General features: G+C 49.5%; 3 protein-coding genes across 21 annotated transcripts in view; 2 read left to right on the forward strand and 1 right to left on the reverse strand.

The window, feature by feature from the left end:
* Positions 1-24,672, forward strand: part of TBCB (tubulin folding cofactor B) — a 188,056-nt gene that overhangs the window by 128,460 nt on the left and 34,924 nt on the right. The gene's annotated exons all lie outside the window — the stretch shown is intronic.
* WDR62 (WD repeat domain 62) overlaps positions 1-24,672 on the forward strand; it is a 50,752-nt gene that overhangs the window by 14,423 nt on the left and 11,657 nt on the right. For both annotated transcript variants that reach the window (XM_050768882.1, XM_050768881.1), the window contains exons 8-20: positions 911-1,071; positions 2,703-2,892; positions 11,539-11,676; positions 13,180-13,358; positions 14,773-14,864; positions 16,567-16,692; positions 19,155-19,222; positions 19,302-19,423; positions 20,565-20,640; positions 21,343-21,454; positions 21,558-21,621; positions 22,842-22,964; positions 24,165-24,298. In XM_050768882.1, coding sequence (XP_050624839.1) covers positions 911-1,071; positions 2,703-2,892; positions 11,539-11,676; positions 13,180-13,358; positions 14,773-14,864; positions 16,567-16,692; positions 19,155-19,222; positions 19,302-19,423; positions 20,565-20,640; positions 21,343-21,454; positions 21,558-21,621; positions 22,842-22,964; positions 24,165-24,298 — 1,585 coding nt within the window. The remainder of the gene's footprint in view (positions 1-910; positions 1,072-2,702; positions 2,893-11,538; positions 11,677-13,179; positions 13,359-14,772; positions 14,865-16,566; positions 16,693-19,154; positions 19,223-19,301; positions 19,424-20,564; positions 20,641-21,342; positions 21,455-21,557; positions 21,622-22,841; positions 22,965-24,164; positions 24,299-24,672) is intronic.
* LOC126942129 (60S ribosomal protein L37-like) overlaps positions 9,819-24,672 on the reverse strand; it is a 303,593-nt gene continuing 288,739 nt past the window's right edge. For 12 of the 14 annotated variants that reach the window (XM_050769373.1, XM_050769375.1, XM_050769385.1 and 9 more), the window contains exon 2: positions 9,819-10,187. In XM_050769373.1, coding sequence (XP_050625330.1) covers positions 9,867-10,160 — 294 coding nt within the window. In that variant the 5' untranslated portion in view covers positions 10,161-10,187 and the 3' untranslated portion in view covers positions 9,819-9,866. Of the gene's footprint in view, positions 10,188-14,910; positions 14,915-20,548; positions 20,554-24,672 lie in introns of those variants that run through there. The other 2 variants (XM_050769383.1, XM_050769381.1) reach the window with 2 other exon arrangements.

Raw genomic sequence — 24,672 nt, forward strand, 5'->3', positions numbered from 1 at the left:
CCGGCCTCAGCCTCCCGAGTAGCTGGGACTACAGGCGCCCGCCACCTCGCCCGGCTAGTTTTTTGTATTTCTTAGTAGAGACGGGGTTTCACCGTGTTAGCCAGGATGGTCTCGATCTCCTGACCTCGTGATCCACCCGTCTCGGCCTCCCAAAGTGCTAGGATTACAGGCTTGAGCCACCGCGCCCGGCCTTATAACTTTTTTCTGTACTGCTTTGGAGTATAGTCATTATGAAGTTGTTTGTAAGCAAAAGGGAATAAAATTTAAGCCTAAAGGCCAGGCGCAGTGGCTCATGTCTGTAATCCCAGCACTTTGGGAGACCGAGGTGGGTGGATCACCTGAGGTCAGGAGTTCAAGACCAGCCTGACCGACATGGTGAAATCCCATCTCAAAATACAAAAAAATTAGCCGGATGTGGTGGCAGGCGCCTGTAATCCCAGCTACTCTGGAGGCTGAGGCAAGAGAATCGCTTGAACCCGGGAGGTGAAAGTTGCAGTGAGCCAAGATCGCACCATTGTACTCCAGCCTGGGCGACGACCAAAAAAAAAAACTCCATCTCAAAAAAAAAAAAATTTAAGCTTAACATTCAACCCTGTTACTACAAGTGACTTACCTGAAATTGCAGTCTGCTGAACAGGTATTTTTCATACATAGCTACGTTTCTCTGTAGACGGCAGTGACATCTCTGTCTCCGTTCATGTCTCTGTCTACCTGGGGACACATGTATTTCAATAGCAGCAGTATACTATACCTTGATTTCAGAAATCTTAAAATATGCTAAAATGGGTGTCTTAGACCCAAGGAACTATAAGTCTTCTCTGGAGGCCTAAGGCTGCTCTGTCAGTCCCCATGTCCCTGGGCCAGGCCACGTGAAGCACCAAATCCACTGGGGTCCCTTTTGCCCCTACAGGTCTCCCTGTCTTCCTGCCTCTGTGTCAGCCAGGAGCTCATCTTCTGTGGCTGCACAGATGGGATAGTCCGCATCTTCCAGGCCCACAGCCTGCACTACCTCGCCAACCTGCCCAAGCCACACTACCTTGGGGTAGATGTGGCACAGGGCCTGGAGCCCAGGTACTGCCCTGCAGGGAGAGGGAACGGAACGGGAGGGGCCCACCCAGAGTCTCTCGACTGACATTCATCCATGCTTCCAGATCCATATATCTGTCCATCCCACAAATACTCATCATGACTCTCAGCCCTGGGCGTTACAAAGCAGAAAAGTCCTTGCCTTCCAAGGCAAGCTTCACAGTGAGAAGTGAGGCTGGGTAGGGGAAGAAACAGTCAGTGAGAAAACAAAGGAATAAACAGTATCATCTCAGATAGCGGTCAGCATGGTGAAGAACAGTGCAGAGCAGCTGTGAATGTGGTGGAGTGTTTGCATCCACATGGCTGACCCCTACTAAGCAGCTGCTAAGTGCCAGCCCTGGGCTGGAAGCAGGATACACCTATAGTGAAGCAGCAAAATCTCTGCCTCTGTGCAGTATAGCAGGGGGGCTCGATGATAAGCAAGTACACAAAGAAGGTAATTTCAGATAGGCATCAGTGCTTTGGGGAACACAGCAAGGACTCAGGAAGGAGAGTGCCCGGGGTGGGCTGTGCTGATTGGGTGTCTGGTGAGAAGGAGCTGCTGTGTGGAGAGCTCGGTCCCAGCAACTGAGGTGACAGTACACTGGGCTTGTCATGTTGCAGGAATAGTGAGGGATTGTGTGGCCAGAGCCCAGTGTGCCCGGGGAGGATGGTGGGAGATGAGGCCAGTGTGGGGCGCCTGTAGTCTATCCTTAGGTCAGTGGGCAGTTGCTGGGGGTTTCGGGCATTGGGGTAAATGACCAGGCCTTACATGTTAGGTCCCTCTGCTGCTGTGTCGAGAGTGGATGGAAGTGCTAGGCTGTGGCTTGTCTTCTCCTTTGTTGCAAGTCTGTTTTATGGAATCGGGGGCTACCTAACCAGGGGGTGCCGGGTGCCTAGGGCTGCCTCTTTGTGGATTTCTGGATACTAGCTCCTGGGTGCCTTTTCCATGACAGGACCTGAACAGGGGAACTGGGTGTCATGAAGGAAAGGAGGGAGTGAGCAACCCACAGGCAGTGTTGTGTTATAGTAGCTGGGCTCACAATTCTGCTGCCTTCTGTTGTGCTGTGTGACCTTGGGAAGGTGACTATACCTCCCTGTGCTTCCGTTTTCTCATATGTAAAATATAGTGCCTGCCTCTTATCATGGTTGTGAGAATTTATTGCAGGTAAAATTCTCGGCCTGGAACAGTGTAAATGCTCAGTAAACTGTAGCCTTCATAGGGAGACCCCAGGCCATGAGACAGCTCCCCAGCCTCCTTAGGGCAAAGAGGCTTTTTGATCATGCGTTGGTGAGGCCAAGAAGAGGTGGGACCTAAGATACATGCCTATTATCTTTGTATGCTCAGAGAGAGCAGGAGCTTGAGTTGGGTGAAATGATGGGAGAGAAATGTTCATAGGAATCAAAAACTCATTTGCTCTCAGGGCCAGGCAAAAGTTTCCGGTTTGTATCCTCTACATGAGAAGCAAAGCAGAGGAAGAGGGAAGAGGGAGAAGTAGAATTGGAGCAGGAGAGATGGATGGCCACAAATACCATGAGGCATGGCATTGCTGGGGAGGCAGCTCCACTGTCACTAGAGGTGGCTGTCACTACTCAGTGACATTGATGGTGATTGATTACCCATGTGGCCTTGTTAGCTTCCTCTTCCACAGGAAGGCAGAAGCAATCTACCCAGATACAGTGGCACTGACCTTCGACCCCATCCACCAGTGGCTGTCCTGCGTGTATAAGGACCACAGCATCTACATCTGGGATGTCAAGGACATCAACAGAGTGGGCAAGGTGTGGTCAGAGCTCTTCCACAGCTCCTACGTTTGGAACGTGGAGGTGAGCCCCCCCTCCCTCCCTCTGCCCCTGTTCAGCCTCTGCACAGTTCTCCACAGTTTGGGAACCCATTCAGTAGTTCCTTCAGAAGATACTCATTGACTCCCTCCTATGCGTCAGGCCCTGTCCTAGGTGCTGAGGACACAGACACAAAAACCCTGCCCTAAGAGCTCACATTTGTATGGGAAAGGAAACCTGGAAACATTATCAGTGAATAACACGCCAAGCAGCAGTAACCCTCTGAAGAAAAACGAGGCGGGGAAGGGGAAGGGGAATCCAGGTGGTATTCTAGAGAGGAGAGGGGTCAGGGAAGACCTTCCTGAGGACATTTAAGCAGAGACCTGCAGGAAATTGGGGAGTGAGACCTGCAACTGCTGGGGAGAACCACAAGCACAGAGGCCCTGCGGCAGGAACGTGCACTCTGCAGAAAGCTTTGCTGTGGAGATTGTTTCTGTATTTCACTGCTTTTTTTAAAAAAAGAGTTGAAGACGGGGCATGGTGGCTCACGCCTGTAATCCCAACACTTTGGGAGTCTGAGGCGGGAGGATCACTTGAGCCCAGGAGTTTGAGACGAGCCTGGGCAACGCAAGACCCTATCTCTACAAATAATTTTTAAAAATTAGCCAGGCATGGTGGCACACACGTGTGGTCTCAGCTACTCGAGAGGCGGAGGCAGGAAGATCACTTGAGTCTAGGATGTCAAGGCTACGGTGAGCTGTGATTGTGCCACCATACTCCAGCCTGAGTAACAGAGTGAGACCCTGTCTAGAAAAAAAAAAAAGGTTTTGAAGTTTTTATTTTCTGAGAGTGAGTTTGTGGGTTTTAAAAAATTCTCTAAAGTTAGCCAGGCACGGTGACTCATGCCTGTAGTCCCAGCACTTTGGGAAATCGAAGTGGGCAGATCACTTGAGTCCAGGGATTCGAGATCAGCCTGGGCAACATGAGGAAACCCCGGCTTTACAAAAAATAATTGAAAATTAGCCAGGCGTGCCTATAGTTGCAGCTACTCGGCAGGGGCTATGGCAGGGGGGCTGAAAATTTCTTACTGGAAATGTTTGTCCTAGAGGAATTGTGTTTTCAGTGGCCAGATTCAGGACCGTGACAAAGAACTTTGTCCTTTTGAATAGGCAGCATTCAGCCGTATGACTCTGGTTGAGTCTGTCTGCCTTCATGGGGCTGACGTTTTTGTTGACAGCACTTTTTTTCCATTCAAAGAATGTTTTTTAGTAACTTAAAATTTATATATGAAATTTTTAAAAATTTGGGAAAATAGGTGAAATATTATAGATAAGGCTACAGTCTACATTGATGACTTCCCTGCCCCCAGTTCTGCTCCCTCTCACCCTCACTGTTATCAATTTTATTATGTGTCTTCAGTTGATTTTCTTTGCATCTCCTTACTGTTTATGTATATAGCTGTTCAGCAGCAGTATCTGTGGATAGATCTTTTCATCAGTTCTAGAAAATTGTCAGCCAGGCCGGGCGCGGTGGCTCAAGCCTGTAATCCCAGCACTTTGGGAGGCCGAGACGGGCGGATCACGAGGTCAGGAGATCGAGACCATCCTGGCTAACCCGGTGAAACCCCATCTCTACTGAAAAATACAAAAAACTAGCCGGGCGAGGTGGCGGGCGCCTGTAGTCCCAGCTACTCGGGAGGCTGAGGCAGGAGAATGGCGTAAGCCCGGGAGGCGGGGCTTGCAGTGAGCTGAGATCCGGCCACTGCACTCCACTCCAGTTTGGGCGACAGAGTGAGACTCCGTCTAAAAAAAAAAAAAAAAAAAAAAAAAGAAAATTGTCAGCCAATACTGCTTCTACCCTATTCTCTCTCTGCTTTTTTTTTTTTTTTTTTTTTTTTTTTTTGAGATGGAGTTTCACTCTTGTCGCCCAGGCTGGAGTGCAATGGTGTAATCTCGGCTCACAGCATCCTCCACCTCCCAGGTTCAAGCGATTCTCCTGCCTCAGCCTCACGAGTAGCTGGGATTACAGGCATGCACCACCACACCTGGCTAATTTTGTATTTTTAGTAGAGACGGGGTTTCTCCATGTTGGCTAGACGGGTCTTGAACTCCCCACCTTAGGTGATCCACCCACCTCAGCCTCCCAAAGTGCTGGGATTACAGGCATGAGCCACCATGCCCGGCCTATTCTCTCTTCTATAACTCTAAGGTTCTACCTGTATTCGTCATGTTTCTGAAAATAAACGTCATAAAAATCACACAAACGATATGTAGAGTTTATCAATTATCGTTAGCAGCTTCCCGCCCCCGCCACAAGACAGAATCTTGCTCTGTTGCCCCAGTCTGGAGTGCAGTGGCACTATCTCAGCTCACTGCAACCTCCACCTCCTGGTTTCAAGCAATTCTTCTGCCTCAGCCTCCCAAGTAGCTGGTATTACAGGCAGCCGCCACCACGCCTGGCTAATTTTTGTATTTTTAGTAGAGATGGGGTTTCACCATGTTGGCCAGGCTGGTTTCAAACTTCTGACCTCAAGTGATCTGCCCGCCTCGGCCTCCCAAAGTGCTGGGATTACAGGTGTGAGCCACTGTGCCTGGCCTGTTAGCAGCTATTGATGCTCAATGCCTGGACCCATTTATTGAGGGTTGCAATATGGTGATATTCTAATTCTATAATTTATTTTTATTAGTTGGACTACTTACATGAAGAGATATTTGCTCTCATCTGCCATTTGGTCACCCAGTGCTATACTTCATATAGGAAAGGCAGGAGAAATACTTGATTCTTTCCCTTTATTTACCAGTTTTCAAGATAATGAATTGGTTCCCTATCCTCTAAAGGTAACTAGTTTTATTTAATATCATTATAAACTCATATATATTTAAATATATCAGATATGTTTTAATCTATTATAATTATTAACTTTATTGGAGCTCATATCATCCCATCTTTCGCCAGTGAGAGCCTCTTAACATTGGCTCCTGAGTCCTTTGGACATGACCCTAGTATTTCTTGATAGCCACCTTGCTGCCTGGGATGCCAATATGTTCCAGTCTCATCTTGTACCTTTCCTGTCCCATATCAGGAATCAACCATTTCTTGAAAAGACCATGTTTAGTTTTTTGGGCTGGGTGCAGTGGCTCATGCCTGTAATCCCAGCACTTTGGAAGGCTGAGGCAGGGGAATTACCTGACCCCAGGAGTTTGAGACCAACCTGGTCAACATGGTGAAACCTTGTCTCCATTAAATACAAAAAATTAGCCAGGCATGGTGGCAGGCGCCTGTAGTCCCAGCTACTCGGGAGGCTGAGGCATGAGAATCGCTTGAACCTGGGAAGCAGAGGTTGCATTAAGCTGAGATCAAGCCACTGTACACCAATCTGGGTGACAGAGTGAAACCCTATCACAAAAAAAAAGAAAAGAAAAAAGAGAAAGAAAAGGCCAGGTGTATTTTTTTAGTAAAAATTGGGATTTCAGAATCACAAGTTGAGTGTTAGGGATACTCATAGCTATTGGGTTGATGCTTCCAGAAGCCTAGTTCTTAAGGACACAGGAGATGATGGAATTAGAATATCCCCATTAACTCATTCGCTTTTTCCCACATTTACATGCAACAGTCTGAGAACGGACAGCTCTTCAGTTCTGAAGACAGTTAAAACAATTGTATTGCATATGTTCTCTCTACTCTCTCCAATTTTTAAAATAGTTATACTGTATTTACAGGATCTGAATATGTAGCCATTGCATACTATAGTCTCTCCCTTTTGACCCCTGTTTATTTTGGAATGGGGAATTATATATATATAGTGGTAAAATATACATGACATGAAATTTACCATTTCAGCTATTTTAAAGTTACCATTTGGTGGCACTTAGTACACTTACAGTGTCATGCAGCCATCGTTACTCTCTAGTTTCAGAACATTTTCATCACCCACCCACCCAAAAAAATCCTGTATCTGTTAAGCAGTCCTCCCCATTCCCCACTCCCCCCATCGATGGAGATGACTAATCTGCTTCTGTCTATGGATTTACCTGTTCTGAATCTTTTCCCTTTTCTTTTCTCTCCTTTCCTTCCTTCCTTTCTTTTGAGACTGAGTCTCGCTCGCTCTGTCACCCAGGCCAGAGTGGTGCAGTGGCGCAATCTCAGCTTACTGCACGCTCCGCCTCCCAGGTTGACACCATTCTCTGGCCTCAGACTCCTGCGTAGCTGGGACTACAGGTGCCCGCCACCACGCCCAGCTAATTTTTTGTATTTTTAGTAGAGATGAGGTTTCACCGTGTTAGCCAGGTCTCGATCTCTTGACCTTGTGATCCGCCCACCTCGGCCTCCCAAAGTGCAGGGATTACAGGCGTGAGCCATCGTGCCCGGCTCTTTCCTTTCTTTTCCTCTTTCTTTTTTTTTTTTTTTTTTTTTTTTTTTTTTTTTTTTTTGATGGAGTCCCACTCTGTCACCAGACTAGAATGCAGAGGCACAATCTCAGCTCACTGCAACCTCCACCTCCCGAGTTAAGCAATTCCCATGCCTCAGTCTCTAGAGTAGCTGGGATTACAGGCACATGCCACCATGCCTGATGAATTTTTTGTATTTTAGTAGAGACAGGGTTTCACCATGTTGCCCAGGCTGGTTTTGAACTCCTGAGCTCAGGTGATCCACTCACCTCAGCCTCCCATAGTGCAGGGATTACAGGTGTGAGCCACTATGCCTGACCTGAATAATTTTTATAAGTGAAATCATAGAATATGTGGGCTTTTGTGCCTGGCTTTCACTTAGCATAATGTTTTCAAGATTTATCCATGTTGTAGCATGTGTCAGTACTTCATTCCTTTTTATGGCGGAATAGTATTTCATTGTATGGATAGAACACATTTTGTTCTCTGTTATCAGTTGACGGCCACTTGGGTTGTTTCTACCTTATGGCTGTTGTGAATACCACTGCTATGAACGTATAAGTACAAGTTTTTTTTTTTTTTGAAATGGAATCTCACTCTGTCGCCCAGGCTGGAGTGCAGTGACGTGATCTCCACTCACTGCAACCTCAAGCTCCCAGGTTCAGACGATTCTCCTGCCTCAGATTCCTGAGTAGCTGGAATTCCAGACGCACCACCACGCCTGGCTAATTTTTGTTTTTTTAATGGAGACAGGATTTTGCCATGCTGGCCAGGTTGGTCTCGAACTCCTCACCTCAAGTGATCTGCCCACCTCGGCCTCCCAAAGTGCAGGGATTACAGGCGTGAGCCACTGCGGCTGACCTAGTTCTTTCTTTAAGTTACATCACTTTGTTTCTGAGTTTTTCTAGGTTGTTTTTCATATCTTGGATCATTTTTTAAATATCTTTTACCTTCTTTTGAAATAGTAGGCCAGGCATGCTGGCTCATGCCGGTAATCCCAACACTTTGGGAGGCTGAGGCAGGTGGATCACCTGAGGTCAGGAGTTTGAGACCAGCCTGGCCAACATGGCAAAACCCGGTCTCTACTAAAAATAAAAAAAATTAGCTGGGTGTGATGGTCGGCGCCTGTAATCCCAGCTACCTGGGGGGCTGAGGCAGGAGAATTGCTTGAACCCAGGAGGTGGAGGTTGCAGTGAGCCAAGATCGTGCCATTGCACTCCAGCCTGGACGACAGGGCAAGACTCTGTAAAAAAAAAAAAAAAAAAAAAAAAAAAGTAAGTTATAGTTTTTATCTTTTTTGTGAAAATATGTTTCTGATGTGCTTTTTTTTCTTCTTCTTCTTCTTCCTTTTTAAGAGTGACTGTTGGATTTGACCTTGGTCCTTTCCTGTTGTTCATTTTTACGTGATACCAGTTTTTCTGAAATATTAGAATTTGGTGTGCTTCAGGACAGATTTTCCAACTTCACAAGAGAGAACTCTGTCTTCTGTTTTTTAATGGGGGTGGAGTGGCATGTTTTGTTTTGTTTTGTTTTGTTATGTTTTGTTTGTTTTCGAGAAAGAGTCTCACTCTTGCCTAGGCTGGAGTGCAGTGGCATGATCACAGCTCACTGAAGCCTCAACCTCGTAGGCACAAGCAATCCTCCTGCCTCAGCCTCCCGAGTAGCTGGGACCACAGGCATGCACTACCATGCCCAGCTAATTTTTTAGTTTTGATAGAGATGGGGTCTCACTATGCTGCCCAGGTTTGTCTCAAACTTGGGCTCAAGCAATCCTCCTGCCTCAGCCTCCCAAAGTGCTGGGATTATAGGCTTCTGTTATTTTTCTGTGTTAAAATATGGCAGCCTGCTTTCTGATAGTTCCTTTTTGTGGTCCTCTTTATCTGTTATGTCTCTCCTTTAATCTGAATCTCCTGTTTACTTTATTTCTCCTGTCCCTGTTGTGATTGATCAGTTTTGTTTCTACTCTCAGCAGTTTCTCTTCAGTGTGGGGCTTTGTCCTGAAAGGGAGCCCTGGCAGCTCAGTTTTGAGAGTTCACAGGATCTTCTCCAGTCCCTTTAGGCCTTACCCCTTACACTCAACTGCTGCTGGGGCGGATGAAACCCTCCCAGTTTCAGCTGCTGTCCGGTTTGGCCCAGTGTGCTTTCCAGTGAACACCTGTTGGCTACTTTGGAATTATCCTGTTGCTGGGTCTGTCAGATGCCTCATTGCTTCTGTGTCTCCCACATGCATGCTGATATGTAGGTCTTGTGACTAGTGGTGGTTTGTCCCACTCACTTGTATTTTGGGGGTTATGGGAGTATTTTGTCACTGAGTTTTGCTATAAATGTTGTCTGTAGGTTTGGGTTTTGCCATCTGGTTGATGTTTTTCTTATGTCGAGATTTTGGGAAATTAAAAAAATTAATGCCGCTACTATCATCTTCCTAGTTCTCAATCTTCCATATTTTGAGATCTCTTTATATGGTGGCTCTTTGTCCTTCTCAGCTTCATTCTAAACATCTTTAGTTCTGTCTTTCAGTTCACTTAATTTTCTCCTCAATTATATCTAATTTTGGGGGGTTTTTTTGTTTTGTTTTGTTTTTTGTATTTTTTAAAACCAGAACATTTATTGCATGACTAATCGTTGACATTCTTAAGATGAACTAGATGCTGCAACAGCTGCCCTCTTGGGTTTAGTTGTTGTTCCTTCACGGAATCCATGCCTGAATCTGCGGTATACAATTTTTAGGTGCCTCATTCGACCAGTTCCGGTGGTATTTCGTCTTTTAGCCTTGGCACTCCAGTTATACTTTCTCTTGCGCTTGGCAGGGTAGCCACATTTGCCACAGGTCGACTTCTGAAGGTGGTAGGCCTTAGAGCCACAGCGGCGGCACAATGTGTGCGTCTTATTGCGACGCTTTCCAAACGATGACATTCCCTTCGTCATCTCGCTTCTGCAGGCAAGACCAGAGAGCTAATCTTTGGTTTTTAATATGTTTTTATTTTTATTTATTTATTTGTTTGTTTTTGAGACGGAGTCTCGCTCTGCTGCCCAGGCTGGAGTGCAGTGGCATGATCTTGACTCACTGCAAGCTTCGCCTCCTGGGTTCACAACATTCTCCTGCCTCAGCCTCCTGAGTAGCTGGGACTACAGGCGCCCGCCACCACGCCCAGCTAATTTTTTGTATTTTTTTTTTTTTAGTAGAGACAGAGTTTCACCGTGTTAAGTCAGGATGGTCTTGATCTCCTGACCTCGTGATCTGCCCACCTTGGCCTCCCAAAGTGCTGGGATTACAGGCATGAGCCACCGTGTCTGGCCTATTTTTTATTTTTTTATTTTTATTTTTTTGAGACGGAGCTTCACTCTTGTTGCCCAGGCTGGAGTGCAATGGCACGATCTCGGTTCACTGCAACCTCCACATCCCAGTTTCAAGCAATTCTCCTGCCTCAGCCTCCCGAGTAGCTGGGATTACAGGCATGCACCACCATGCCCAGCTAATTTTGTATTTTTAGTAGAGATGGGGTTTAGTAGAGACGCTGGGGAAGCTAGCGTCTGGAGAGCTGGTCTCGACCTCTTGACCTCAGGGGATCTGCCCGCCTCGGCCTCCCAAAGTGCTGGGATTACAGGCATGAGTCACTGCGCCTGGCCAATATGTTTTTATTATTCATTTCTAGAAGCAGTTCTGTTTGGTTCTTTTTCAGCCCTGCTTGGTTAATCTTTATAATTTCTGGTTGGCTGCATACTTTTAATCTTGTCAAAATTATCTTTTAGTTCGTCAAACATATTGATCATAGTTATTTTGTATTCTGTCTGATAATTTCAATTTGGGTTTTTTATTTTGTTTTTGGTTTGTCTGTCTGTTTGTTTGTTTGGAGACACAGTCTCATATGTTGGCCAGACTGGACTTGAACTGCTGGTCTCAAGTAATCCTCCTGCCTCAGCTTCCCCAGTAGTTGGGACTACAGGCATGCACCACTTCCCTTGATTTAATAATTTCAGTATTTGAAGTCTTGCTAGACTCTGTTGCTTGTGCTACTTCTTGCTCATGGTACATTGTTTTCTTTTGTGTTTAGTGATGTTTGAGTTCCACATTTCCCTTGAAAGTTTATTTGAGGGTATGTATTAAGGCCTAGGCTGAAGGTGGGACATAGACATATGGTAACATTTTGTATCCTTTTTTTTCCCTTGTTTATTTTTAGCATAGAAAGTATTGCAGGATACCTGTTTATCTTTAACTTACTTTTTTTTTTTCCCATGAAAATGCAACAGTAAGTCATAGTGCTGTCATTGAGTCATCCTTTGCCTTGTCCTCTGGGAACTGTAGGTGTATCCTGAGTTTGAAGACCAGAGAGCTTGTTTGCCGTCAGGATCCTTTCTGACTTGTTCTTCAGACAACACCATTCGCTTCTGGAACTTGGACAGCAGCCCTGATTCTCACTGGCAGAAAAACATCTTCAGCAATGTGAGTGGCTTCCTTTGTGAACCATCTTTCAGGAGGAACAATACTGTAAGCTTGAATGTAGGGGCAGGAAGGAGTCTGATGGACCCGAAATGTTAGGTTCCACTAGGGCAAGAGCCGGCAACCAAGGCAAGTCCCTCTCTGCATCGCTTCCTCTTGTTTCTCTTTCTCCTGCTCCCTCTCTGAGGTGGCACAGTCTATCCTCTCTGATTCTTTGCCAGTTGGCTCCTGCTCTGCAGATGTGTGGATATGGCCACTCCCAGCAGCCCAACACACCCAGCAGAGGTGAAATTGCTTCCTAAGTCTTCAGATGGAATTCCCTGGGAGAGCACCTAATGAGCCAGGCCATTCCGGGGCTCCCCCTGTCCATTGGCTGCCACACAGTGAGGCCTCAGCGGGGTGCAGGCAGAATGCTGGCGAGAGCCATGATGGGAGGCTGGGAAGAAGAGTTTGCTGAAGAAATTTTGGTTAGTATTGTGAGGCCAGTGAGAGGGCGTCTCTGGGGAGCTGAGACCTGAGTCATGCATTCATTTATTCTGCAGATGCTTATTAAGGTCCATGCCACATGCTTTGCTACATGCTAGGGACACAAGAGCGACTAAGACTTTTCTGCCCTGTGGCACACACAATCTAGTGAGGGCAGGCAGTGAACTGACAACCATCCACGTTAAGCACAATCACAAGTGCAACAAGCACCATGAAGGAAAATGTGCAGGGTGCTAGTAGGACATAGAGCAGCAGCATGTGAACTTATCTGGGACATCCAGAGCAGTTTCCCACGGAAGGGACAGCTAAGTTGAGATTGGGAAGAGTAAAGAGGGAAGGGGAGAGAGTCTATACTTAGGGAATAGCCTGTATGAAGGCCCTGGAGTGGAAAACAGCTGGGTGAATTGGAAAACCTGAAAGAGGCCAGTGCGATTGGAACTAAAAAGACCCTTGATGCAGGAGGCTGTAGCAGGTGCCCCACAGGTACACTTTTATCACTCCCCTCATTCCCCACCCAGTGCTACTATCATTTCCTCTGTACCTGTGATATACATGCTGTTTTTGACTGCACACAATAGAAAAACTCAAGAGGTAAAAGTTAGGTTTCTGATTCATAAAAGTAGTCTGGAGGTAACCAGTTTAGACGTTCTGCAGGAAGCCCTTAGGGATCCAAGGGCCTTCCAGCTCTCTACTCTGTCATTTGAGGGAGTAGGCTATGTCCTCATGACCCAGTGTGGCTGTGGGGACTCCTGCTATCATATCCGAGTTCCAGGCTGCAGGATGGAGAAAAGACAGCAGAAGAATACGTGCTTGCTTTATGTTTAATTGTTCAGAATTTATTCACATATTCTTATCTAGCTGCAGGGGAGGCAAGGAAATAATTGTTCTGATTGGTGAAACTCCCAGCTCAAAATTAGGGTTGTATTACTAACGAAGAAGAGACTGGCTATGGAGGGACACGATTTCAGAGGTGCTTCTGAGCTGCTTGTGGTGCTGACCTCAGCCCTGTCCTTCCTGCAGACCCTGCTGAAGGTCGTGTATGTGGAGAATGACATCCAGCACCTGCAGGACATGTCACACTTCCCAGACCGGGGGAGTGAGAATGGGACGCCCATGGACGTGAAAGCCGGGGTGCGGGTCATGCAGGTCAGTCCTGATGGCCAGCATTTGGCTTCAGGCGACCGAAGTGGAAATTTGAGGCAAGTGGGCCCTGGCAGTGTCCAGTGTACACCTCCCAGCTGCAGCTCGGATTCTCAGGGCAGTGGGCAGGAGCCCTGGCCTTGGCACCTCCTGCTGCCCATTGGGAATGAGGGGCTGTGAATAGTAATCCCATAAACAGCCCCCATTGGGAACTTAAGCTCGGAAGAGGCTTCCAGAAGGGCTGAGAGCAGGGTGACTACCAGGACCTCAGCAGCTAGGGTGTGCAGACTTTGCCTACAGAGTGCACAGGCAAGCTCACATGACTCTAGGGCAGAGTGATACTTTCACCAGCCACATGGTACCAATGCTGAACTGTCAGCAAAGATGCCAGCTGGAGGAGGGTCCTGGTGGCCCTGGGAGAGGGGCTAGGAGGGTGGGGTAGCTGAGAGTTCAGGCTGCTTATGTGCCCTGTTGAAGTTTGGCAAGATGTTACCAACCCAGTAGGTGCTAGTGGGACATAGGCCCTGTCTCTGGGACCAGGTTTAAGATGACAAATGACTGCTCTGACCACTTGGGTGCTGGAGCCACTAGGGAATGGAAGAGAGTTGGGGGGAGCTAGAGGGGACATAAAGGGGCAGCAGCCACCAGGCAGCCCCAGGAGAGTAGGCTACAAGTTATCACATCTTCCTGTTGTCAAGAAGAGCAGAAAGTGCTGATTTTTTTTCTGTGAAATTCTATAATATTTAAATATTGGCACCTGTTTTGATACCAGTCACTGTATGAGGCCAGCTCAGTGTGTCAGTGAGCTGCTCACATTGACATGGCACTGTCCAGAGGGGCACAACGGTACCAAGAGCTAACATGGGGATAGTGCTCTTCCCCCTTGCTGGACGCAGGCCTGAGCACTGCGTTAACTGCGTTAACTTTAATCCTCTCACTGACCCTCTGATGTAAGTGATGTTATTGGCACAAGGTGTCTGGACTAAGATCATGCAGGTAGAATGGAGAAGCTGGGATGACTTGATGACTGATTTCATTTGAGGAGAATGAGGAAGGTCTAGATTTGAAACTCTTAACAATGAGACTGGAATCAGATGTTCTCATCCATAGCTCCTATCCTGGACTATGACCTCTGGCCCCTAATCCCTGGCCCCTGCCCCACCCCAGGAACCACCTCTGATGCAGCCCTGTGTAAATGCCTGTCACCCTAGAGGACTGTCCTAGATCCCTGGGGCTATGTTCTGGCGCATGCACCACAAGGGACTGCTGCCTGCTGAGGGGCTCCCTGTCTCAACACAGCTCCCTTTACGATGGCAGGTTTCTAAATGAGAAAAGTGATTGTACATCTCTAGAGTATTTAGCCATGATAAGGGGTTCTCATGTTGCCGGCCTGGCCATTCTGACCTGTTCTAGAAGTGGCAGAGTGCATGGGGCTGGGGTCTGGGGCTTCAGCGGGTGGTGTGTGTCTCCCAGGATCCACGAGCTGCACTTCATGGACGAGCTGGTCAAGGTGGAGGCCCATGATGCTGAGGTGCTGTGCCTGGAGTACTCCAAGCCAGAGACAGGTGAGCCCACAGCAGGAGTGGAATGGGGGTCTGGCAGGGAGGCAACCCCCCTGGCAAGGCCACAGAAAGGGGTAGTTAGTGTCTGTGGATGACAGCTGGGAGTCTTGTGTTCGGTAAGGGCCCCTGTAGCTGGACCCTGAGACCAGAGTGGCTGGAACTCCAGAACACAAGACACTTGCAGGCAGGACTCAGCTTGACTTGCCTGCTGCTGGTGCCAGCACCCAAGCCAAAGGGGTGGATGTGTGAATGAGTGAATTGTGAATGAGCTCATCTTCTACTGAAGAAGATAGATTGATTGTTAGGCATTATTTTCAAAAAGTTTGAAGCCTATAGAAATATTGGGAGAATATTATAATGAACACCCTATAGGCTTCACCCAAATTCCTCATTTTTTTTTTTTTTTTTTTTTTTTTTTGAGATGGACTCTGTCCAGGCTAGAGGGGAGTGGCGCCATCTCTGCTGACTGCAACCTCCACCTCCCGGTTCAAGTGATTCTCATGCCTCAGTCTCCCAAGTAGCTGGGATTACAAGCACCTGCCACCATGCCTGGCCAATTTTTGTATTTTTAGTAGAGATGGGGTTTCAGCACCATGTTGGCCAGGCTGGTCTCAAACTCCTGACCTCAGGTGATCTGCCTGCCTTGGCCTCCCAAAGTGCTGGGATTACAGGCATGAGCAACCACACCCGGCTTTTTTTTTTTTTTGGGACAAGAGTCTTGCTCTGTCACCCAGGCTGGAGAGCAATGGCATGATCTTGGCTCACTGCAACTTCCGCCTCCCAGGTTCAAGTGATTCTCCTGCCTCAGCCTCTCGAGAGTAGCTGGGATTACAGGCAAGCCCCCTCCACACCGGCTAATTTTTGTATTTTTAGTAGAGACGGGGTTTCACCATATTAGCCAGGCTGGTCTCGAACTCCTAACCTCAGGTGATCCACCCGCTTTGGCCTCCCAAAATGCTGGGATTACAAGTGTGAACCACCGCGCCCGGCTCCTCAAGATTTTTTCTCGGCTAGGCACGGTGGCTCATGCCTGTAATCCCAGCACTTTGGGAGTTATGGAGATGGTGGAGTTATATCTTGATGTGATTTTGCCCGTGCTCTTCTTTCGATCTCCCATCCCCCATGCCGTGTGCCCTACCAACTTGTCTTTAAACATCTCTTCACTCGGTTCGCCTCTCCTGATCTCCCCTCTGCCTCAGATCATGTTGTTAGGCCTCAGACATAGCAAGTGACCAGAGTAGGGAAGGCTGGTGGCAGATGGGAGTCTGGCCACAGGCAGTCAATAGGACCTGAACAAGGCCCAAGTAGCCAGACCTCAGAGGGTGAGAGGACATTGGTTTTGGAAGAGGCTGAGAGGTTGCCAGGGCTTTACCCAGCATGCCAAGGAGTCGGACCCAGCAGGCAAGAGCACTGGGCTCTGCTGGAGTGTCTGCTGTGGATGTCCCTGGAGGAGCGTCCATGCGCCTATTGAGATTCATCCTCCTGAGCTGGTGGTGAGGAGGTGAAATGCCAGGGTGTGGGGACTCTGAGAAAGACCACACAGAGCTGAGGGAGTGGCCCTTGCCAGGCTTGGGCCAAATTGGCTACAGTTGAAGAACCAAAGACCCCTTCTCCGAGAACTGGGCAGCTTGGTCACACTGCCCTTCTGGGAGGCCAGGGCACCCACGCAGCCTTCAGGAACCAGTCTTATTCTCTCCTCTCACAGGGCTGACCTTGCTGGCCTCAGCCAGTCGGGACCGGCTGATCCATGTGCTGAACGTGGAGAAGAACTACAACCTGGAGCAGACGCTGGATGACCACTCCTCCTCCATCACTGCCATCAAGTTCGCTGGTGAGCCCCTTCCTTCCCGCTCCCTGCGCCTTGCTAGCTACCCTGCTAAAAAAGGATTCATTCTTCAACTCTCCTGTAAGATATATATCCAAACAAGTGAATACAGTATCTGTGTATAGTATAAAGAATAATGGCTGGAGCCGGGTGCAGCGGCTCACGCCTGTAATTCCAACACTTTGGGAGGCCGAGGAAGGTAGATTACCTGAGGTCAGGAGTTCGGGACCAGCCTAGACAACATGGTGAAACCCCGTCTCGACTAAAAATACAAAAATTTGCTGGATGTGGTGGTGTTTCTGTAATCCCAGCTACTCAGGTGGCTGAGGTGGGAGAATTCCTTGAACCTGGGAGGTGCAGGCTGCAGTGAGCTCAGTTCATACAACTGCACTCCAGCCTAGGCAACAGAGTGAGACCCCGTCTCAAAAAAAAAAAAAAAGAATAATGACCAGGTGCCATGGCTCACGCCTGTAATCTCAGCACTTTGGGAGGCCAAGGCAGGTAGATCATGAGGTCAGGAGTTTGAGACTAGTCTGGCCAACATAGTGAAACCCCGTCTCTACTAAAAATACAAAAAAATTAGCCAGGCATGGTGGTGTGCGCCTGTAATCTCAGCTACTCAGGAGGCTGAGGCAGGAGAATTACGTGAATCTGGGAGGCAGAGCTTGCAGCGAACTGAGATTGCGCCAGTGATTGCACTCTAGCTTGGGAGCCAATGCGAGACTTTGTCTCAAAAAAAAAAAAAAAAAAAGAGGAAGAAGACTATAGGCCAGGTGTGGTGGCTCACACTTGTCATCCCAGCACTTTCGAAGGCTGAGGCGGGCAAATCACCTGAGGCCAGGAGTTTGAGACCAGCCTGGCCAACATAATGAAACCCCGTCTCTACTAAAAATTCAAAAAAAAGTAACTGGGCATGGTGGCGTACGCCTGTAATCCCAGCTACTTGGGAGGCTGAGGCAGGAGAATAGCCTGAACCCGGGAGGCCAAGGTTGCAGTGAGCCAAAATTGTGCCACTGCACTCCAGCCTAGGTGACAGAGCAAGACTCTGTCTCAAAAAAAAAAAAAAAAAAGCCAGCGAGTATCCACTTCACAGTTCTTAGGAGCGAGGTTTGAACTGGGACATTGTTGATAGCAGAGACTGTTCTAATTGCTCGTGGTCGTAATATTGTTAAATACGGTACTTAGATTCACCACATGCAGGTTAAAAAGCAGAACATTACCAGAGGCTTGCAGGCCTTCTCTGGGTCCCTCCCAGGTTACGGTTCCTCGCTTATATGGGGCTCACTCCCTTCTGTAAGCCAACGACTCCTCCTTGAGCAACATCTAATACTTGTATGTCAGGCCTGGACCCTCTCAAATGTCCTGTCATGAAGGAGCATGTCTGATGTGCCGAGACTCTAAGAGTTTTATATTTGTTCTGTTGTTTCATCCTCACCAAACTGTTATTCTATAAAGAAATGAGACAGTAGGGGGCGGTGACTCATGCCTATAATCTTTGGGAGGCTGAGGTGGGCAGATCACAAGATCAGGAGTTCAAGACCAGCCTGACAAACATGGTGAAGCCCTGTCTCTACTAAAAATGCAAAAATTAACCAGGTGTGGTGGCACGTGCCTGTAATCCCAGCTACTTGGGAGGCTGAGGCAGGAGAATTGCTTGAACCTAGGAGGTGGAGGTTGCAGTGAGCCGAGATCACGGCATTATACTCCAGCCTGGGCAACAGAACAAGACTCTACCTCAAAAAAAAAGAAATGAGAATAATAAAAGCAAGACTGTGTCTAGTGCTTACCATGTGGCAGTCCCTGTTCCAAGGGCTTCACACCACTCTCCAGGGAAGGGACTGTCACCATACCCCTTGTACGGACAGGAAGCTGAGGCTCAAAGGGGAGGCCCAGGTTCAGAGAGGTGTTTAACACCTTTGACCCTGGCACCAGAGAATGCCTGGGTTCAGTCCTGCCCCGTCCTCTGTGTGCCTTGGGACAAGGACTCTGTGAACCTCTGTGTTCACACTTGTCCAGTGGGATGGGTGGTGAGCATTCAGAAAGACCAGCCACATGCATGGGGCCTGGCCCAAGGCTCGTGTGGATCTTGCAATTGATCTTGATGGCACGAGCCTCCCAGCCTGTCTTCACTGGTCCCTGCTACAGTCCTGCCTCTACTCTGCTGCTGAAGTCACCTATCTCAATCCCAGACTGGAGAGGGTGTCCCTTCTTTGTCCCCAGCCTTTGTTTCTCTATATGCCCTTGCTCTGCAGAGCCTGCCTTGCCCACAGCTCCACCTGTGCCCCCTCACACACACAGCTCATATCTTGAGAGTCCCACCCAGACCCAGCACCCACCTCACCACTTCCAGGAAGCCTTCCTTGATCCCAGCACAGTTGGTTGATGGCTCTTGCAGTGGAGTTCCCCAGCTAGGGTCCCCTGCCCATGTGGCCCAGCCCTGTCTAACACACAGCGTCCTCCTCCCCCAGGCAACAGAGACATCCAGATGATCAGCTGTGGGGCCGACAAGAGCATCTACTTTCGCAGTGCCCAGCGGGTAGGGTGGCATGGCCTCCTTGGGGGCTGGGGTGGGGGGTTATTGGGGCATTCTGTGAAGGTCGTGCCGGCCCTGCCAGGGTTCAGATGGACTACACTTTGTCCGTACCCACCACGTAGCAGAGAAAACCACCTTGTATGACATGGACATTGACATCACCCAGAAGTACGTGGCCGTGGCCTGCCAGGACCGCAATGTGAGGTAAGGGGTGACCCTGGACCCTTAGCTGGCCTGGTCTGCCTTGTCCTAGGCTGTCTGTTTTTCTCCCTCTGTTCCTCTGGTTCCCAAGAAGCTGGGAGGGGATCGAGAGACCCAGCAGGTGTTCCTTCTTGGGTTTTTTGTTTGTTTGTTCGTTTTTTGAGGCAGTCTTGCTCTGTTGCCCAGGCTGGCGTGCAGTGGTGCCATCTTAGCTCACTGCAACCTCTGCCTCTTGGGTTCAAGCGATTCTCCTGCCTCAGCCTCCCAAGTAGCTGGAATTACAGGCTTCCGCCACCATGACTAGCTAATTTTTGTATTTTTAGTAGAGACGAGGTTTCGCCATGTTGGCCAGGCTGGTCTCGAACTCCTGACCTCAGGTATTCGCCCACCTCAGCCTCCCAAAGTGCTGGGATTACAGGCGTGAGCCACCACGCCTGGCCACCAGCAAGTATTTCTTAGAAGCTGGGCTCTCCCAGGCCTGGCCTCCAGGTCAGCAGAGGGCTTCCTTCTGGCTCTCCCTAGAGCCTGTGTGGGATGACTAAGGTGCTGATGTGGCATATATACTCCTTCATTCACCTGTATTCCCTGAGGACCTAACTGGGCTGGATGGTGCTGGGATCATGGCAGTGGCCAGGATAGCCCCAGGCCCTCCTTCATGGAGCTCACAGTCCAGCAGAGGGGACATGGCCACCTCACAGCCACAGACAGTGACAGAGTGGTCAGAGATGGGGGAGCCCAGGGGCCCTGCAGAGACACCTGACCCCACCTGGGGATCAAGCAGGACTTCCTGGAGGAAGAGACACCTGAGCCTGGGGAGGATGTGGAGGAGTGAGCCAGGGGGAGGCAGAGAGGGAGTGTGCAGGGGGCAAAGCAGTGCAGAGAGGCTCTGTACCCCTTTTCCAGTTCCTTCTCATTCAGTGCCAAGCACTGAGCTTGCAGTGTGTGGGGGAGATGGGCATTAACTCAGTGGGTACCCCAGGACACAGCCTCAGCTTGAGATGGGGTTTCAGTTTCAGTCTAGGCATCAGATGGGGACAAGAGGTAGCAGGGGGCTTCCAGGGGAGGGGAGGACAGCAGGACCCAGAGGATGAGGTGGTGGGGTAGGCGGGGCCCTGTTGGTCACAACACACCCCCACTTCCCCAGAGTCTACAACACTGTGAACGGGAAGCAGAAGAAGTGCTACAAGGGCTCCCAGGGTGACGAAGGGTCCTTGCTGAAGGTAAGGAGTTGGAGACCCCCGTCTGTCTGCTGCCCTGATGGGCCACCTATTGTGATGGCCCACACCTGAGACCTGTGGCCTTGGTCCTTCCTCAGTGCACCGCGCTGGCCAGCACCTTCTCAGGCGTGGTTAAACAAGGATGCTTGCGAGAGGGTGGGGAGGGTGACCCTAGCTGCGTTTCCTTTATTTACAGAGCCCTTCCCCAAGCGGGGCATCTAAGTGGGTTCCATTTTGAGTGGCAGCAGGGTATAATGGGAAGAATCAGAGGCATGGACTCCCCTCTTGGCTTGCCCACACCAGCCATGGGTCACTCAGGACAAGGGGGGACCTTCTCAGAGCCTCTGGTCTAGGACAGTTATGGATTCAGGCTCTGCCTCAGGCTGACTGTGTGACCTTGGGCAAGCATCATCTCTTGAGCCTGTTTCATCATCCCCTGTAAAATGCACATAGACAGCTTGGCTCATAGACTTGTTCTCTGGAGGAGTTCAGTTTGCTCACGTTCAGTGCTTAGCTCAGGGCCTGGCTACTGTTGTTACTGCTGAGGTGGTTGTTAATTTCTTCACCTGTTGAATGGGAGCAGGAGCTCCTGCCCTGCCAGGGTCCCATGTGCTAAACATCCACCATGGGGGAGGGAGGGGCCCAGGCCTCCTCATAAGGAAGAAGCAGGCAGCTGGAGTGACATGTGGGTCCCTTTCCTGGCAGGTCCATGTGGACCCCTCAGGCACATTCCTGGCCACCAGCTGCTCTGACAAAAGCATCTCAGTGATTGACTTTTACTCGGGCGAGTGCATTGCCAAGATGTTTGGCCATTCAGGTGGGTCTACCTCTCTGCTTGGGAGGCCTCCTCACCGCCCCACCACCCCCACCCCCAGCCTCTGACTCCGAAGGCAAGTGCAGCCTCTTTGCTTTGTTTGCAGAAATTATTACTAGCATGAAGTTCACCTATGACTGTCATCACTTGATCACAGTATCTGGAGACAGGTAGGACATGGACCGTTAGGAGAGTTGTGGCTCAGATACCATGAGCACTGTTCTCAGCCTGCCTGTGTAGAAAGCATTTCTGAGCTGCCCAGTTTGGACTGTGGGAGTCTTGGTGTCACACCTAGCCTTGAGTTCAAATCCCAGCTCTAAGCTGGGCATGATGGCTCACACCTATAACCCCAGCACTTTGGGAGGCTGAGGTGGGTGGATCACTTGAGCTCAGGAGTTCAAGACCAGCCTGGGCAACATAACAAAACCCCATCTCTACAAAAAATTAGCTGGGTGTGGTCATGTACAACTGTAGTCCCAGCTACTCAGGAGGGGGAAGATGGCTTGAACCTGGTAGGTAGAGGTTGCAGGGAGCACAGATCACGCCAGTGCACTCCAGCCTGGGTGACAGAGCGAGACCTGTCTCAAAAAAAAAATAAAAACCTAAAAAGAAGAAACAAATCCCAGGCCTGTCACTTACTTTCGTGTCACCTTGAGCAGCTTATTTACCCTGAGCCTCAGTTTGCTCCCCTGTAAAAGACAACACCGTTTACCTTAAAAATGGTGTGATGAGGCCAGGCGTGGTGGCTCACGCCTGTAATCCCAGCACTTTGGGAGACCTAGGCGGGTGGATCACCTGAGGTCAGGAGTTCAAGACCAGCCTGGTCCACATAGAGAAATTATGTCTCTACTAAAACTACAAAAATTAGCTGTGCATGGTGGCAGGCGCCTGTAGTCCCAGCTACTCAGGAGGCTGAGGCATGAGAATGACTTGAACCTGGGAGGCAGAAGTTGCAGTAAGCGGAGATCGCGCCACTGCACCCTAGCCTGGGTAACAGGGCAAGACTCTCAAAAAAAAAAAAAAAAGAAAATTGTATGGTGAGAAATGAATGAGATGATATCCATATATTCTTTAGCACATGGGTGGTGCTCAACGAAGTCCCTTTTGTCAACTCCCTTTGATTTACCCCTGTTCTTCCCCACAGCCCTCTTCCTCAGGTCTTGAGGCCTCCAGAGCAGGCTCTGGTTTGCTGAGATGCCCCAGACCTGGGCCCAGGGTGTGGATGTGGCGAGTCCAGCATCCCTGCACTAAGCGGATAGGGGTGTGTTTTCCAGGAGCATCTGGAGAATGGGGTCCAGGCTGTGGTGAGGGTGGCTTCAGGGTCAGCCACGGCAGCAGCTCCCATGCTCACTCTTCCTCTGCCTTGCATGTCTCTCTTTGGCCTCCACAGCTGTGTGTTCATCTGGCACCTGGGCCCGGAGATCACCAACTGCATGAAGCAGCACTTGCTGGAGATCGACCACCAGGAGCAGCAGCAGCACACAAAGGACAGGAAGCAGAACGGCCACCCCAGGTCCTGGCAGCCCCTGTCCTTCCACCAGAGGGATGAGTCCCTGCTGGGGCCCCATGGAGTGATGCTGGGGACACAGCAGTGGCCAAGATAGCCCTGGGCCCTGCCCTTAGCACACTCTGCAGTTACAGTAATACATACAAAAAGGTTTTGTGGGGTTTTTTAATTTTCATAAATAATAGAGACAGAGTCTTGCTGTGTCACCCAGGCTTGTCTTGAACTCCTGGGCCTAAGTGATCCTCCCACCTTGGCCTCACAAAGTGCTGGATCACAGATGTGAGCCACTGCACCCGGCCATGAGAAGGGTATTGAAGTGGAAAAGCAAAGTGTTTGGCGAGCCTGGGCACTGTGAATGGGGATGCCCCAAGTGGCTGTGGGAACAGAGCAGTCCCAGACCGGCCAGCCAAGGGGAAGGGTGGGTAGGGAGGGGGTCTGAGAGGAGGGCTGCAGTGGGACCGCGGTGTCCTCTTACTCCCACCTGAAAGCTGTAGCTTCACTTACTTCTTTGAATCTTCTAAATATAGTTCTTTCAAGTGTTTATGTAGCAAAGCCAGTTTTATTTGCAGATAACTCATGTTCTAGTTTTTGATTTGAGGTTTTGGTTTGGGTGTTGCTCATTTTGAGTGGGAGGTTTTTTGGTTTTTCTTCTCTCCTGCTGCTGGGTGTGTCTGTTTTTGCCATTGGCTCCATGTGGCTCCCAGGGCACTGTGGAGACCAGGCCTTAACAGGGGCCACTGGTCCTGAGGTCCTGAGGTGGTATTAGAGGTATCATCTTGGTATCTTGGTTTTGAGGCTCCCACTCCACCCCTAAGCTATGAACCAGGGCCCTGGCTTCAGTGCCTGCCTCATGCCAAGGGAGTTTTAGTTTCCTGTACTCGGGAGGAGCCACCATCATTGCTGCCACCTACAGGGAGCCCAGCACAGGACTGCAGTCCCACTGTCTTCTTGGCTTTCCGTCCCATTGCTGTAGCCCTGAAAGAGTTTGTGTTCGTTTGTAGTCTGGCCTTTGTTAATCTCATCTATTGTGGTGATGTGTTTCTAGTGGGGAGACGGTGTCAAGTGAGAGACTTGCCAGCACCATCTTGACCAGCAGCCAAGAATATGTTAACATGGAGCTTAGCACAGGGCCCGGCCCTAGGCAAGTCCCCACCACCAGCCCGTTTGCCTGTATTCTCTCCTTACCGTCCTCATTCCTGGTTTTAGGCAGGATACGTATGTGTCCACACCTAGTGAGATTCGTTCCCTGAGCCCTGGAGAGCAGACAGAGGATGATCTGGAGGAAGAGTGTGAGCCAGAAGAGATGCTGAAGACACCATCCAAAGACAGCTTGGATCCAGGTTGGAAAAGGGGCCCTATTTTAAACTATGTCAGTGTAGGGAATCATTGCTGGGTTTTGCCCATGACTTTGTTTACAGGGCCTGGCACATATTAAAACTCAGGAGTTGACCAAGCACGGTGGCTCGCACCTGTAATCCCAGCACTTTGGGAGGCCGAAGTGGGTGGATCACCCGAGGTCAGGAGTTCCAGACCAGCCTGACCAATATGGTGAAACCCTGTCTCAATTAAAAATACAAAAATTAGCCAGGCGTGGTGGCGTGTGCAACTGTAGTACAGCTACTAGGGAGGCTGAGACAGGAAAACTGCTTGAACCTGGGACGCAGAGGTTGCAGTGAGCCACTGTGCAGTGGCACTGTGCCACTGTACTCCAGCC

This window comes from Macaca thibetana, chromosome 19, assembly GCF_024542745.1.
Source record: "Macaca thibetana thibetana isolate TM-01 chromosome 19, ASM2454274v1, whole genome shotgun sequence".
In the NCBI taxonomy this organism is placed as follows: Eukaryota; Metazoa; Chordata; class Mammalia; order Primates; family Cercopithecidae; genus Macaca; species Macaca thibetana.